At 39.6% G+C, this 17,202-nt stretch overlaps 3 protein-coding genes across 3 annotated transcripts; all 3 read right to left on the bottom strand.

Moving 5' to 3' along the window:
• Positions 1 to 12: 12 nt before the first annotated feature.
• On the bottom strand, positions 13 to 2,576 carry mrpl35 (mitochondrial ribosomal protein L35). Its single transcript, XM_031758280.2, has 4 exons — positions 2,466 to 2,576; positions 2,131 to 2,296; positions 377 to 521; positions 13 to 291 (listed from the first exon to the last, which is right to left on the bottom strand). The coding sequence occupies exons 1-4, from the start codon at positions 2,494 to 2,496 to the stop codon at positions 103 to 105; spliced, it is 531 nt and encodes a 176-aa protein (XP_031614140.1). The 5' UTR covers positions 2,497 to 2,576; the 3' UTR covers positions 13 to 102.
• A 1,942-nt stretch (positions 2,577 to 4,518) lies between these two features.
• si:dkey-21a6.5 (tumor necrosis factor receptor superfamily member 9) lies at positions 4,519 to 10,631 on the bottom strand. Its single transcript, XM_039603013.1, has 9 exons — positions 10,488 to 10,631; positions 9,228 to 9,401; positions 8,895 to 9,033; positions 8,692 to 8,780; positions 8,239 to 8,302; positions 7,014 to 7,102; positions 6,777 to 6,889; positions 6,537 to 6,693; positions 4,519 to 6,191 (listed from the first exon to the last, which is right to left on the bottom strand). Exons 1-9 carry the CDS (start codon positions 10,534 to 10,536, stop codon positions 6,034 to 6,036), a joined length of 1,032 nt encoding a protein of 343 aa, XP_039458947.1. The 5' UTR covers positions 10,537 to 10,631; the 3' UTR covers positions 4,519 to 6,033.
• Positions 10,632 to 11,346: 715 nt separating this feature from the next.
• On the bottom strand, positions 11,347 to 15,865 carry cfap99 (cilia and flagella associated protein 99). Its single transcript, XM_031758302.2, has 15 exons — positions 15,344 to 15,865; positions 15,122 to 15,266; positions 14,948 to 15,042; positions 14,765 to 14,871; positions 14,171 to 14,348; positions 13,966 to 14,046; positions 13,737 to 13,805; positions 13,526 to 13,612; positions 13,357 to 13,445; positions 13,014 to 13,218; positions 12,777 to 12,918; positions 12,538 to 12,689; positions 11,900 to 12,105; positions 11,636 to 11,816; positions 11,347 to 11,548 (listed from the first exon to the last, which is right to left on the bottom strand). The coding sequence occupies exons 1-15, from the start codon at positions 15,581 to 15,583 to the stop codon at positions 11,483 to 11,485; spliced, it is 2,043 nt and encodes a 680-aa protein (XP_031614162.2). The 5' UTR covers positions 15,584 to 15,865; the 3' UTR covers positions 11,347 to 11,482.
• Positions 15,866 to 17,202: the final 1,337 nt, after the last annotated feature.

Below are 17,202 nucleotides of genomic sequence, written 5' to 3'. Positions count from 1 at the left end.
CTTACAGGGAAAGTATGTGAAAATGTGATGATTTATTTGACACATATACAACATCATTACATTACAAGCAGAAGACGAGATGTCATTACGTGAATCAGCAAATTAGGGTTTGAGGTTGACCCGATCGTGGTACTTCAGGTATGGATCGTCGACGTACCAGTTTCTCCTTTTCCAAAACGAGGTTGTCATTTTATCTAAAAGCTTGCATTGTGTTTTGCTACAGAATACGATCTCTCTGAGGCGCTTTCGTCTGGCAGGTTTCTTCTTCCAGAGCTTCTTCTTGTATCCAGCCTGTTCACATTCAAAATCAGGAAGTTAAATTTAACACATTACCTACAATTAACATATGATTCAAGCAGCTGTGAAACGCACAGACCTTGCGTCGGATCCAAAGGCCACAGTGCAGCCTCATGAATCTATCTGTGACAGATTTAACACTCTTTCTCTTCCCCTTCTTGACACTATAGTAAGTCAGACTTCTGCTTGGCTGCTGAGTTAGACTAGGAACAAGTGCCGACACCCTGCAACAACACAGAGAAGCAGAACAGCTGTTATAAAGAACATACTTACTTTGTACACCTGTTCACCAGCTTGTTAACACAAATATATGATTATCCACTCATATGGAAGCAACTGAGTGGCTTTTGTCACGTAGAGGACGTATTGAAATTAAAACAGAGCATCAGAATGAGGAAGAAAGGTGATTTAAGTGAGTCTGAACATGGTTGCATGGTTATTTGTGTCAGAAGGGTTGGTCAGAGTATTTCAGAAACTGCTAATCTGCTGGGATTTTCCCAAACAGTCATCTCTATGGTTTACAGAGAATGAGCTAAAAAAGAGAAAGTTTCCAGTGAGCAGCAGTTTGGGTGGAAATGCTTCAACACCAGAAGTCAGAGGAGAATGACCAGACTGCTTCAACTTGGTAGGAAAGCAACAGTAACTCAAATACCCACTCATTATGACCAAGGTGTGCTGAAGAGCATCTCTGAACAGGAAACTGATGCTACAGTTAATACTGGGTCACCAAAATTGGACAACAGAAGACAGGAAAGAGCTTGCCTGGTCTGATGAGTCTTGATTGTTGCTTCACATTCAGATGGTAGGGTCAGAATTTGAGTAAACAACATGAAAACACAGATCAAACTGCCTTGTATCAACTATGGACACTGCTGCTGGTGTTGGAATAGTGTGGGGATATTTTCTTGGCACATTTTGAGCCTTTAGCAGCAACTAAGCTGAGTATTGCTGTTAACCACGTCCCTCCCTTTCTGACCTCTGTACTCATCTTCTGATGGCTGCAGGATAAAGCATCATGTCATAAAGCTCAAATCTTCTCAAACTGATTTCTTTGAACATGACAATGAGAATGACTGTATGCAAATGGCTCCACCATCACCAGAATGCAATCCAGCAGAGCAACTTTGGGATGTGGTGGAGCAGGAGACTCACATCATGGATGTGCAGCAGACAAACCTGCAGCAGCAGTGAGATGCTGTCATGTCAGTTCCCAGCACATCATTGAATCTGTTTTGCCTTTATAATTAAGGCAATTATGAAGAAAAAAAGGGGGTCCAAAAAGGTGTACCTAACAAAGTGGCCAATGATTACATAGTAATGGTGATCTCTTAATTAAAAAAGCAAAACTGTCACCTAAGATTACTGATATCTACTCATGTACATAATAAGTGGTTTAAAGCATAAAATAAATAATAGAAACGTCTATTGTTTTTCAGACCCGCTGCAAAGTGTTTACATTATAAAGACTCTGTGATGCAGCTGTTGAAGTCACATTTTAGTTATCCCAGTTTTTTAGTGTTTTATATCCGAAATAAAGACGCCTTTTGCCAACAGTATAAACAAATAACTACACAACACTCCCAGTGAGCGTGGAAAGCAGGTGCTGTGTAACTGCAAGTCCTCTATGCTGTATTTAATAAGTGGGCCGGCTGTCCACTACCAACAAGTGTCACAAGATGAGATTAGCTCGGATTATCAATTCAGTGAAACGGTTTCCTGGAGGAAAACCTGTACCTAATCGTGATTAGGACGAACATTAACCTAGCCTGTTACTTTGGGGAGCTTAATTACTCAAATGCACCGCCCTCATATTTCTATTCCTTCACTCTTTACCTCTGCAGTATGTTGTAGCGGGGTGTCTGCCACACTGTACCCTGGAGAGGAGCACGGACAGCGGCTGTAAAAGAACTGTAGAGATGCGCAGACTGGACGAGGCTGGAGAACTGACAGGTCTGTGGTGTCCGGGCACATACAGACACGGACAGTGGCCTCAGCAGCCCTGTTGTCAAACACAAGGACGACAGAGAAACACATGATTATAAAACCGAATTCAGCTATGTCTGTATGTGTTACTGAACAGCACTACTCGGTAAAACACAGATAATAAACATGCACCGCATCAAGAGGGTGAAATAAAACTGTATTAATGTCAAATTGCAGTTACACACCGGACAGCCTCCTTGCCAGGGTGGCCGCCATGTTTCCTCCTGAACGCCCAAGTAAGTACGGTGTCCCGTTAGGACAAACCTTCTTGTTAAAAGCGTCCAGTTAAGTTGAAGCGACACAGCGCTCTACCGCCACCTAGTGAAGGACATGGTTGGCTGTGCTGTGCAGGATATGGCGAACCAGAGCAGTCTAAAAAGAAAGAGAGACAGAGAGAACCATTCAAGTCATTTTGAGACAAACCATACATATAAAATGTGCAGAAATGGCATATGAACACATTTCAATGTAATAAAACATGTTTATGGACAATACAGTACTGTACATAAGGTTGGTTCTTTAAGATTGGCCTAAGTAAGAGTTTTACCCCTGTCTGACGAGCTTAACAAAGCTTTTGCTTTTGTTTAGTAATAAAAAATTATGTATAAAAACATTTACAATGACATAATACATTAATCCTGTAAAATACCCAGTATTTTACTGTACCATTGCTTTTGTAAAATATGAATTTGTGGGTTTAACATAAATTGAGTATTTCTGTGGCACTGTTGTTTAATTATGTCCTTTATAATTTTTCAGTATAACTTTTATGTATTACAGTAATCAAAAGATTATCAGGCACTGCACCACACTACGCCACATTTTACCCAATACAAACGTATTAAATACTCCTGTATTCAGTCTACTTGGTGTACATACAGTATGATATGCAGCTTCCAGCTGTGTCTGTCTACGTAGCTGTCACATTGTAAACATGAGATCTTGAGAATTGCCATTTTTTCACATTCTCCTGTTGAACTTTTGCATAATCTGGAAAGAATTGTTCTTTGCTGGAAGACCAAATCAGTATTTCAGTTTTCTTATTTATTTAGTCTGGCAAATTTCCCCGTACCTACTAAACAGATAGCCCATGACAGAAATGTAGCTGGAGCAAATATCAACAATCTAGATAGCTAAATGAAATAGTGATTGATGTTCTTAATAACGCCTGTGCTATTCCCTGCTATGATTCATCAAAATGACTGCTGTGCGTAGGGCTGTGGCGTACAGTAAATATAATTATGCCACAGCATCCATCCATTCATCCATCTATTTACTTCAGCAGCTATACCAGCTGACACCTGGCAAGTAGTAGTACATCCTGGACAGATCACCAGTCAGACAGCGAGGACACAAAGGGACAGACAAACCTAACATGTACATCTTTAGACTGTAGAAGGAAACCCACGGAGGCACAGACAGGATATCCAAACTCCAACACAGTGGTTGCAACTGTCGTAACATTTCAAGGCAGAACATTGACACATATATACAGTATACAATGTGCAGCAGTGACCTGTTACAGATAAAACTAGCAAAAGAGGATTCAAGTGCCTGATTAATGTTGAGAATAGACTGTGATAGTTCCAAAAATATTTCCATGTCTAATTCTAAAGAATTGATTGGTTCATACTTCTGTGGTTTTAGGCATCCTCAGCATCAGCCTGACTCCCTGATGGAAGGTGTCAGGCTGTGGGGGGTTGTAACGGCCATCTGTTCTTCCTGAGGTACACAGTCCTCTCCAACTGTGTATCTGGTGTTGCTGGAGTACTGCAGAATAATCTGGGGAGTGATCAGGACCCCGATGGTACAGTGCAGACATCTCAAACTAATTATTAATGTGAAAAAGCCCAGTAAATATCTGAAAAATAGGAGCAATTTCAACAGAACATCTCTATTTTCCTGAGATAAAAGATAAAGAAATGCTGCTGTAGTAAATGAAAGACATCTGACAAGCGCAACTCTTTAGGCTTAAACTACAAGAATTTAATCAGTAAAATTACAGCAAAAGTTCTGGTATCTTGTTGCCAAGACTGTCTGTAATTATAAAACAGAAAGTTTTTGCTAATTGACTTTTTAAAAAAAATAAATTATTATTCTTGTAGAGCCATTGTAAAAAAAAAAAGAGAGAGAATTTTCAGGAACTTTTCTGTCATTTAATTGTTTATCTATTACTTAACTACTTTTTTGTGGCAGGACTTTATCAGTAGGAAAAGCTTTAAACGTATTCAAATACATTTTAAAGTCAAAACCTATGCCCCGCTTCAGAATGTCTGAAGCTGTCCAGTGAGCAGAATCTTTGCTGGGTCAATTCTAGCCCTCAGGTCTTATGTCTGACACCTCTGGTATAGCGTGATGGTTAAGAGTGATCTAAAAGTGTCTAAAACCCTTGCACAGTGTGTTTAAAACAATAATCATATATATATATAGCCTACACGCATTATACAACCAATTCAAAATATGACCAAAAAATGAAACACTTGAGAGCTTTTAACTAATTTTACTTTCAAAGCTTTGTAGACAAGTGACGCATGTAATGTCAGCTGTGGTAATTATAAAGAGCTGATTAAGACAGTGTTTGTATTTCTTAATTCCTTGCAGAAGACAGTATAACACCACATTCACAGCATACAGGAGCAAGAGTTGAACAACAGTTAAAACACAGCCTAAATTACACTTTCTTTCTATTACACTTGAAGGCTGTTATAAAAGCACCACTCTTTGCTGCTGGCAGGCCGATGTACTGTCACTGTTTGTCTTTAATAAAATACTACAGTTTTGTGTTGTGTGTTGCTGAAAGGCAGTTGTTAATGCGCATTTTGTTCTGATATTAATTATGTTGTTTTTCTTGGTTAAATTAGCCAGTGTCTTTCAAAATGTTTTGAAATCTGTGAAATGTGAGTCTTTCTTGAGTTTTAAAGTTGTTTATAAAAAGTTTATATATTTACATATATATATTATTTGAATTAATTACACATATAGTACATACAGCCAATTAAAAGTTTTGAATATGGAGAATCAGTACTTGTTAAAAAGACATATCACCAAAAGATTTTTTCCTCCAGTAAATAAATTAATATGAGGACACTAACGATAACAGGTGCTAATACTAATAACTTATTAATGATCATTCGAAATCTGATAAATTACTTTATACTGTCCCAGCATATTAGGACAAATTATCAAGACAATATAGATTTTTTTCATTTATTTTAAAGCTAGTCCACAATATAACATAGCATTTGAAGAGGGTTAGAAATCAGAATATTTTATTTTCTTCTAAAACATACAAATATAACCTTAAAAAGCAGTTAAAAACCTTTAAGCAAAAGTATCTAAAAAGCAATAAAATTAAATTAAATTTAAAAAAAAGTATCATCCACAGTTTACATGTAATCACTGAGGGACAACAGATGTTAATGTAAGTGTACTGACACAGGAATGCAAAGTAAATCAATTACCTTGTTAAAAAAAGTGCTTTTCATAAGTGAAAAAGGCTGTCACCATGCAGAGGCATGTATGTTGTTTTCATCGTTCCAGCGTACCTCTCATAATCGAATAACCTCACTTACACAAGGAATGTTTTTCTCTGAGTGGAACGATTGCAACAGGAAGAATTCACCAAAGAATCAACCTTCACATGCCAGTAATTCATTGCAATTGACAGGATGGTGATTTGTCAAGGTGTAGTCTCTAGAGGGGAGGGAGGGAGTTTTATCAGTGTTTCAGTGTCTCTTCTTATATCTTAGTGCTTCACCAGCCAGCATATACAGGTTCTGCGTCACAGGGCAGGCCATAGTATCGTCCTTGAGGACGCTCTTTTCGTAACAGTGGAGCCCGGGCTACTGTCAGCTCTCCGTCAGTTTCTCTTCGTCGACGTAAAAGCATTAAAATAATAAAGAGTAAGGCCACTGGAATAAAAAAAACACAGACATATATGATAGAGACACACACATCATTACAGGCATACATAGAGTGCTTTAGCATGTGACCATGACTCCTAATTCAATTCATTATATCTTTATTTAAACCACCTGACAGGACTGCATTTAGCCATAAGAATTAAGCTTGAATTAACATGGCTCATTTACATTCATTATATAGCAAATAAACAGGACTATAACTGAGTCAAGTTACTGAAAATGCAGTTTGTTTAATCGCTTTTTCCTTTTTTCAATTCATTTTAATGTTAATCTTACAGAAAACAGGCAACTTTAAGACCCATTACAATATCAGACGTTGTTAGTATTACTCACCCCCTCCTCCAATAACTAACAAAGCAATAGTGACAGGAGCCAGTTCACAAGTGTCCCCTGCTTTGCGGAAGAAAGTCTCCATGCAGTAGCCCGGAGCCAAGCTGCCCTCTGGACAAAAGGCATCACTCGGACACTGAATGGGGTTCACGTCAGGACTCTGAGAGAATAACATGCTCTGTCGGTAAATATCTTTTAAATGCACACGCATGTATTTCATCGGAGAGAGTGTGGAGCACTCACAGGGCAGTAGTGATTCTCTGGGCAGATATCACAGCTTTCCTGGCCCCAGCGGATCTGAAAATAGCCACTGCTGCAGATTTGACACATATTCTGATGGGCGGCCTTGTACATACCTGTTCAAAAAAAAACCACACATCACTGGGATGGAAAGCAATTCTTATCTTTCTCTGTTGCAAGCCACAGCAAACACTCACACAAATGACTAAGTGACAGCCCATTTAAGATAGTGTAGCTTACCCGGCCGACATGGAGAGCAGTCCTTAGCAGCAGCCTGCAGAGATTCTGTTCCTCCAGGACACATCTGGCACTGAGTACAACCCGATGAGCTGTCAGAAAACCCCCCCAAAACATTTATAGATGTAAAATACATGTGAACACTTTGGAGCAGGTCTACTGATCAAAGATCCTACTAATAATATGAATGGTTGTTATCAATAGTTCACAGTTAGATCAGAGGATAAAACAGTGACTACTGGAGAAATGTTTTGTAAGTTGGTGGTGGCAGGAGGTAATTCATCAAACTAAAACAATAAAGAGAGGCCAAGTCCCAAACACTATTTTTAGCATCTGTAAATAACATATGGAGTCGTGGCTGTGAGACATCACTTCCTATCATGGCAGCAGCCCAGGAACCTGCTGGCAGACGCTGGCAGTGAGGAGATAGGCTTTCAGGCTTGGCTGGCAAGTATGGACAGACTAAAAAGGAATATCGCTTTTACTAGTGCAGAAGCAAACTTGCAATCAGCCCTAGGAAGTGCTTTCAGCAGGCAAAGAGGTCACCAGACTCTCACAATGAAGCCTTGAAGCTCTGCCAATGGAGAAGTTGCTTAATATGACTATGAGTGTTTAATGACTGTCAGTTTCTAAATGGTAAAAAATAAATCCACAGATCCACAGAAGGAGCTAATACTGCTGCTCTTTTACACCCACTGTTTAGCTGTGATTAAGAAGCTTGCAAGACGCCTCCCTGTGAAGGTTATTTGGGACGCGTCATCTAGACCGCGTGAGCCTACGTATCCCATCTAGTCTGGAAATTCTCAAAAATAACCTGGGAAAATCCAAAGGAGTATTAGCCCACTGTAACCATATCTTGAACTGTAATGGAGTGATAATGCATTTTTGTCATGAATCAAAACTACATTCATTTCAATAGGGGTCACATAAACCACTTAAACAGGGCTGTGCATGCCATTCGTGACTTTGTGCCAGCTGCAGATTACTCAAAGCAGACAGTGAGTAGCTAGTCCTGTGTGTGTCTGTGCACGTGGGTGTGTTTGTGTGGCGTGCAACTGTGCAGGCAACTCAGAACCATGAGATGAAAGCATGTGATGCTCAGTTTGGTGGTTAGATAAGTTATTTTTCAAACACTGAGTTCTGCTCAGTTACAGGGCAACAACAACAAAACAGAAAAATGGACACAGAAACAGAAATGCAGTCCCAGCAGCAATCAGGTCCAACTTACTTGCAAAAACGTCCTTGTGCACATGGTTTACATGAAGTAGAATTACCCTGCGATGAAAAGAAACCTAAAAACAGAACAGATATATACATAATTTGTGCTTTTAAGTTATAGATATCAATGTATACTAATGTAGGCTTTAAGGGGACCTGTTCAAATTTCCTGAGATAACCATAATACAGATATCACCTCCGAGTGACATCATACGGAAAAGCTACAGAGCAAATGTTTAGAGGAGTCTGAAGCCTGAACTTTAAGCTATTATTTGAAACTGCATCCATTAAAAGGATCCATTGTTTTGTAACAGAAAATAATAAAAAGCATAAAGCGTGCCTTTCTCTTTAAGTTGTGTGTATTTTATAGCAATATTTTACATTTATAGCATATGTATGGGAATCAACACTCTCTGTTTTCTGATATAGAAAACAACAATGAGTGACTGCTAGATAAACAAACCTGGTGAGCAACTTGTGCAAGAGTCTTCACCAGTGTTATTGTTGAAGGACCCAGGAGGGCAGGGGCGACATAATGGACTTCCAGTGAAACTGAAGTGGATACAGCATATGAAAAAATTATTAGTGATGTAAACGCTTGATTTCTATTTAAAAAGAGAGAGAAAAAGTGAAGTTTGAATTTGCTGGAGCAAAATGAGTCTTTACTTGGTGTAGAAGCCCCGGCTGCAAGGTAGGCACCGCTGCTGTCCAGCTAGTGGCTGATAAAATCCTCTGGTGCATGGCAGGCATGCGCCAGGAAATACACACCGCCCTGAGTCAGGACAGCACGTGCACAGAAGGGTGTCTGGGGGACAAAAAGTTGATTTTACTCTTCATTTTTGCTGCTTTAATATCGTACACCTTATTTTAATATCAACAAAAGCCAGGGCAGGTACTCAATAAAGAGAAAGGACATTAAAGAAAGTGAGAGACATTAAATATAGCATATTTATAAGTATCATAAAATAAAGAAATGGCAGATGATAGTCACTGACTCACTGTTGTCGTACTGTGACCCCGGTGCACATGGCTCACAAGCAGAAAGGTTAAAAGCGAAGCAGCCTGAGGTGGTGCTGCTGAAAATCACGGGTGTCGGAGTCAGACTGGTCACATTTTCGATGAGAGTGGTATCTGTCACAGCAGGAGTAAGTGTGGTCTGGCTCACCACTATGCCTGAGAAGGAAGGACACAATCGTTTATCTGCGGTCAGCTGTCTTAAAAAGGTTCAAAAGTACCTAAATGTAGTGAAAAGGTTGTGGCTCGAGTGCATAAAAGCAAAAATATGTGGTATAATCACTAATAATTAATACAAACAGTGTAAGCAAAAATTTGGGGGGGGGTCCCTCCTGCATACCTTTTCTTTGAATGTTTTCGTTTATTTATTAGTATTGCAAATAATAACCATAATTTAAACTAAGTCTCCCTGCATCTCTCCATGATTCAGTCTCCTGCTTTGAAATGTTGCTGTGGACTGAGGATGAACCCTCATGTCCCTCCTCCCTAGACACGCACTGAGCTGGGACACAGCCTCAGGGACACAACAGAAGTATGAAAAATAAATGTTAGCAAGTGGATGAGTGACCTGAGAGCCTTTCCAACCTTGCTGCATTGCCTTTATTAAAAGAGGAAGCACTTCTTCAATCAACTATAGCTGAATGATTTTACAAAAAGTTTATCCAACAGGGAAAGAAAAAAAAGGTGGGGGCAACAGGTATAGGCACATCAGCAAAACAGAGCCCATATTGTGGTAGTAATCACATAAGCCTTGCGCTTAACTGCTTTCTTGAATAGGAGCCATCCTCCTCATGAAATGCAATTATTCAGAAAGGGGGTCATATGATTTCTCAGCTCCAGTCTCCTCTGGGTTGGCAGCAGTTCTCTCCCAAATAGATGTGCTTCTTGAATTACAAGTCAGGGAGTTTGTAAAAACGAATAAAATTATATTAACAGAAATACAAAAGCAATAATACCACTTTAAAGTACCACGGAAATACAGTGAGCCAGTGTATTAATTTCATTATGATGTCCTGGTGCAAAGAAAAGTGTGTGTAATAAAGTTTTGCTTTGAACAAAGTCTAAATTACATGATGCAACAACATAAGAACTCCAAGCAGAGCTACTGATTCACTTTTCAGTAGTGAATTAACCTAAGGTGACTTCATGCTTTTTTTCATACTATAGAGTAAATCTCTGTATTAGACCCTTGGTTTATAGGATTACCGCCGCTGTTTCGTTAACGGTACAAGCCACTCCACTTACCTATGAAACAAGCGGCGGCGATCGCAGCCAGAACTCCCCGACAGTCCATGCTCCAGATTACCGACTGCAGCCCCCAAACAATGTTTGTCTACAGCATCTCATCCCTGAAATGTGGCAGCGTTTCCTTTGTTTTCATAGAGTACGCTGTCAGGGGAATCAGCCCACTCATCAGTGTCATATGACAAAAAGGCATCATGTGATTTTGGTTTAGAGGGGAAAAACCGAGAGAAATAGGCTCAATTCAAGACAGATCTGGTGTAGTTACAAGGAACGACCAACAGGGACACCACCGCCTTATTAAAACATCATGCATTAGGCTCAGAGTTGCTGCAGGTGGAGCGGTTCAAACTAGGTCCAGGCAGTAATACGAATTTATCATGAAAATTACTTAATGAATTTTATAAGAAAAAGCAACAAAGGAGACTGTTTTAGCATTTATATGATCAAACTATCATCGCTGAACATGCTTTTTTTCTATTGCTAGGGTTAGTGTTACTAAAAATAAATAAATATTGACATTTATATACTTTATGTTGCTTTGTGCTAAATATAGAATATCACAGAGAAATGTTATTGTATATTGTTCAATTCTTGTGTCTCTGCTTGCAGTAGTTCTCTTTTTTGTTGTTGTGGATATTCCCAAAAGATATGATACTTGACTCTTGGTATTTATTTAGTACAGTAAATTGGTAGCAAGCCACAGAAAGCCACAGAAAACAATATTGTTTAGGGGAAGGGAAACATTCCTCATCAGTCACGGTTGAAGGCTCGCTTCCTTTTTTCATGTTATGTACAGATGTGAGTTTCGATAACTTTGGCAGTAATTGAAACAAAAAAAAAGTCATTATATCTACTCGAGTGTTGCAGAAAACCAAGCAGTGATCAACATGAGTACATAAGTACAACTTCAAATGGCTGCATGTTATCCACACGTGTTTTATTTAATTAAACGGTCATAAGATTGCAGTGCATGATAAACACATTTATAGCTTGAGTCAAGAAAAATTCTCTACAAGGCGCGTTAAGCTCTGCTCCAGCTCCTCCCAGCTTTTCACACTCGCCTGACAAAAGAGGAAACAGAGAAAGGAATTATGGATACGTTTTACAGATTCCTATCATTTCTTCTTTGTTGTGGACTTTACACTCACCTGGCTCTGTGTCCCTGTGTGTCCTCCTGTCTGTTCAGGGGCTTTGACTTTGCTTTCAGTTTGCTTGAGCTTTTGACGTTCTTGCTTTTTCTCTTCAAGCATCTTCTTCAGAGCTAAAACCGTCTCATCCTGAGCCACCACCTGCTGAATGAATTCCTTCTCGGCTTTCCTCTCCGCTTTCCTGGCACATGCCAAAACTAGCATCAGTACATGCACATGTGCACATTTCTGCGTTTGGGTATATTTGTTTACCACTTTCCTGACCTGATGGCCGTAGCTTGTGCCAGGGCGCTGCTGTGGAAGCTGATGGCATCCAGCTTCTCCATCAGCTGCTGCTTCTGTTTCTGCTTCTCCTCCAGGATGAGCTTTCGTTTCTCCTCCTGCTCTGCTTGCTGCTTGTTCTTCAGACGGGCCAGCCGCTCCTTTGTCTCATACAGCGACATTTCTCCCAGCAGCTCATGGCCTACAGTCTGACATGGGATTAGATAGCTGAGATCAATAACAGCATCTCAGTGTAAGATACAGCACTGTGCAAAAGTCTTGATCCACACCTCATTTCTTTATATTTTGCTTCCAAGGAGCAAGATGTTCTTTTGAAAGTGGTCTTGAGATATGGTTCTTCAAGCTTTCAAAGGTCTTTCGAAAATTTTCTCTGGTTTGTTTTTTCACTCATTTTCATTCAAGTCCTTTACATGATTATTTTGAGGGGTTTGTTAATTCACATAACAGTGACCTATGATTAATTCAAGCATAAAACTGCACCTAGCTAAAGGGAAGAACCAGAATCTTAAAGCACTTTGTTCCCATTTCTTAAGCTTGTGTTTTTCGTAGCAAAATATAAAAAAATGAGGGATGCCTCAATTTTTTTTTTTTGCATAGCAGTGTAGCTTTCCTTCACTTACGTCTGTGTCATCAAATTTCTTGAATTTCATGCGAGGAAGCGACTCAACGCAGTGAATTTCTCGGATGACTTCAAATTTGCGGCTCATCTCTGCCTCTGCTTCCTCCAATGCTTGACGAAGCAGCTCCTGGTTCTGTTCGGAGACTTCTTTCACTGCGAAATTTGTCATGACATTGATGTGAACAGCAAAAAGAAACACGTGAAATGCCCCCGTGTGACAAGCTGCTTGAGGAGGCGTACCTATGCTTTGCTTCAGCTTCTGTAATTTCTCTTTAGCTGCCTTTGAATTCTTGTGGCCATCTGCCACTTGTTGCACCAGATCCCTTATTTCCTTTTCCTCTTGCAACCTTTTCTCAGCATATCTTTGCATCAGCTGAGCTGTCTAGAAAAAGCAAACAAGCCATAAAGAAGACGACAACAAGTTTATTCCTCTGTGAATTCCTTTTATTTATTAGTTGCCACGTGGTCTTTACCTACCTCTTCTTTCTTCAGCTGCGCAGCCTTCTGATTGCGCTCCATTATACGTTTGCGGGCCAGAGCTGCCTCCTGTTCACTGATGCATGCCTCCAGGTGTCGGCGCTCAATTTTGGGCAACTGCTCCTGAAGGTCCTTCTCACGCATTTCTTTTTGCCACTGCAGGAAAGATGAAGGATCGCGCTCCCCTTGCACCAGCCGCTCAATTCTGTTACAAACAGATGCACAAGGGATGCAAATTTTTATGTGTTGATTTGCACTTCACTCTCGTGGAGCACTATGCAGGCACCCATCGTGTCCAACACCTTGGAAAAGGTTAAAGTAGCAGGTAAAAGCTGCGCTGTACCTCTGGACCTCCTCCTCCACCCAACGCTTATACAGTGCCTCCTTCCTTAGAATAGCTGCATTGTTGAGTTTGATTGGATAGCTGACCGCCTGTAAAAAATACACACATGACAGCAGATATTACACCAACATTAAGCTATCTAGAAACAGGCAGAGTACTTAGGTCTTACCTTATTACTGGAAGGAGCTCCACGGGAATGAAAGGAATTAGGCTTGAGCCTTGAATCCAAGTCTTCCTCAATCTTGGACATCACTCTCTGTGGAACAAGTATGAGATGGTGTTGAAGCCAACAGAACACAAGCCCACCCTCACACACACACACACACACACACACACACACACACACACACACACACACACACACACACACAGATACACACCTTTGTGTGCTCAGACTTCTGTGGATTTCCACATCTGAACTGTTTGATATTTGCTCCATACAGAAGCTCCTTTGGTGGAAAACAGATAAGCGAACATTTTAATGGCAGTATATGTAATTGAATTTAAAAATATAAAAAGTTTGGATAATAGCTACTATTATTGAACTTAAATGTGCCAGCTGCTGTTTAATTGTTAAACTTATCTTCTTTTGTGTTAGATTCATTGTACCTGAGCCTTTTGATGGTTCTTCTGTTTATTCTCCTCTATTATCTGCATCTCCTTTGGAGCCTTGTAGGTGCTGCTTGGTACCTGCAGGACAAACACCTTAAGAGTGACGCACCAGCCTCTACACAGTTTACAGCTTACACTGTCTTTAAGGATTGAGGACATGAAAACTTCTCAAAGTAAAGGACTTTATGTAACTGATACTGACTGGTTTGCATTTCTTCTGCTGTGGGATGAGCTCGGGCATGGGTAGAGGCCGCGGTTTAGGTTTGGTGAGGGCGAACTCCTGGGGCTCAGTGGTTTTGGTTGCAGCTTTCTTGAGCAGATTCCCTTGAGAGATCTTGACTGCAAGCTGGTCCATGAGAATATCTATCTCAGGGCGCCACCTAAAGGACACACAAGCAAACATTTTGGTTGTCTGAATTTGAAATGCTCTGCTCACAAAACGACCTCCACTGGAATACTTGTGCACATTTCTGACCAGACTGTGAGAAACAGACTCAATGAGCAATGGCATGAGCAGCCCTTGGTGCCCTACTCTCTTGCATGTTCACACTGAGCCTATGTGACAGGCATGAAAGAGTCTACAGATGCTGTGCCGCACTTCATGTGACTTCAGCATCAAATCAATCACTGAATACAGCCCTCACAGGATTAAAAAGTTTGTTTTCTACTGACTGCTGTCATGTCTTTTTGTTGTCAGTGAATTACACAATGTGTAGATTTAAGTTTCCCCTTCATTCTTTGAGTTATTATAGTGTTATTACCTAAGAAGTATTTTCGTTCATCATGCTTTTCTCACCTGAGTAGAGGCCCAATCCAGTGTTTCTCCACAAAGGCAGCATCATAGATGTTGTTCCACTCATCCTGTATCCACGTGGTGAGGTTTGAGAAGAAGAAACCTAAAAACTAATTTTAAAAAGTGCAACATAAGAAAGCTGCTGATTAATTTCCCTCTTCTGTACTCAGAATTTGTGTTTCTTACCATGTGCATTTTCTTGATGTCCAGAGATTTAACAATGCTGCTAAAACACTGAAGCCCGAGGTCATCAAGAAGAAATGTGGCCAGGTAACAGATAACTGGGGAGCAAGACGACCATTAAAACATGTCAGTTCTTTTATTCAGGCTGAAATCAGGAGTAGCAATGAAGTTACTCACCAACAAACTGGCTGCGTTCACCTCTGGACACTGATTTTACATGCTGGCCATAGAAGGCATTGATGACTACATCCAGCAACTTCTTTTGTTCAACACATCCGGAAACAACATCTAGAATGAACTTCCTCTGCAGCATGTCCATGTCCTGTGACAAAACAAGAAATACAGGCTAATCAGAAGCAGGCCTATGCATCCACTCACATTGATCTGAGTCTGACATACCTGCAGATCCTTCATAGCATCTTCTGTGAAGTCATCCAAACACTGTCTGCTAGCTCTAAAGTTGTCGAGGAGCTGAACGGCTTCCTTCACAAGTGATGCATAGTTTGATGCCATCTTAAATCCACTAGAAAAGCCCACAAATAAACTGTTTATATAAGCAAAGCTCACGCATTGAGAGATGAGAGAACAAACAGTTCTCCCTGGGATAGACAAGCCAACCGGGCTGCTAATGAAAGACATCAATTCACAAAAAATATTTGCTGTCTTCGACTCATAGACAGTCTCCAGCCATCGCTGTGTTGCGTCGTTGCTTAGCAACAAAACACAGGCGTAAACAGAAATACGTCCCAGCTCGAAATGTTAAACGAGGAATGCTTTAGCAAAAAAATTAATCATTTAGATTCAAAAGAGGCGTTTTATTATTGCTCAGTTTAACATATTAAATATTTCACAGTTTTAATCCGTACAGATTAACAGAGTGCCATCCTCATCCTTTGTTGGCGTCCATAACAATAATAATGACGTCTCGTGTTGTGACGTCTTGCCGGGGCTGTGCTGATCTTCTGCTGCCTTCAAGTGCTTTTGGAAATTCTACAATAAACAGACGGCGATCAAACTGACACGTTAAAACATCTGGTCAAGATGGAAACCCGTTCTAAAAACCGAATGAAAGTTGTTGGGTTGTGCTTTAAAAAATAATGGTTTTACAAAAAATGTTGTTTCCTAGCTTACCAGGGGTTTTACATTGTTGATATATGAGGGACAAAAGCTAATTACTGGGTAAATCACATGCAAACTGGGGTTTTGTTCTCAGAATCGAGCATCTGATTTCCTGGTTTAACCTGATCATCATAATCATATTTCTTAACTGGAGTGAAAACAAAGTCATTTGTTGAATTTAAATTAGGAAATAATACCAAGCTAGGTTTATGATAAATCTATATGTGATGTTTTAGAAAACAGAAAGTTGAAATAACTCCAAAATAGCTTCTGGACAAACACACACTGCTGATGGTAATCATGTAATATAGGCGAAAACTAAGGAATAACCTGGAAGTTTATTTTGAGTGAAAATTGTTTTCCCCACTGATATATTCTCTCTAATCTCTTTTACAAATCTGAAAAATGTGCTTAATTTACTGCTCCTCATTTGGATGGTCTTTACTGCAAAGAATGTCATCTGTACACATCCTAAATCATACATTTATTTGATGAAATTTCCCTGTATTTGCCTGACATTTGATTTTAAAGTTAAAATTAAACATTAGTGGGCTACTGTATTGTTTTTCTCACACAATCGAGATACAAAAACTTAAAACCTCCACTAATCATACTTAAATCTATGCATACACTATTAATACTTTCTAGATAAGGGGGGTCAAAGTCTTTTTGGGTTACTGGCCAAACCCAATTTCATCTCAAGTGGGCTGGGCCAGCGAAGCTATTGCGTAACATTTTAACAGGATAAAAATGTTAAATAAAATGTTAAACAAATCAGTTTTTTGAGATTTATTGAATGTACTGTTACAATTTAAAGATTGCAGATGATGATGATAGGTTTTTTTAAGCAAAAAAAAAAAAGTTTTACATCTTTTTGATGTCATTTGACATCAAATGACTTTTAATTTTTTTTAAATTTTCCACCAGGAGCAGCAGAGGATTTTCTTGGAAAATGTGAATAAGTAACACAACTGGAATATATGGCGGGTCAGTTTGACACACTTCCTCTAGATTCTTAAATTATTGTAATGTAGTAAATTCAAATTTGTTACTTAGGTAACAGAAAACAACTGTCATTAGTAAACTTTTCTTATCTGTTGCTTATGTTTTATTACATGAGGATAAAGAAAGTACACCAT

This window comes from Oreochromis aureus, linkage group 19 (assembly GCF_013358895.1).
Source record: "Oreochromis aureus strain Israel breed Guangdong linkage group 19, ZZ_aureus, whole genome shotgun sequence".
Taxonomy (NCBI): Eukaryota; Metazoa; Chordata; class Actinopteri; order Cichliformes; family Cichlidae; genus Oreochromis; species Oreochromis aureus.
This window is presented reverse-complemented; position numbering and strand designations above follow the sequence as displayed.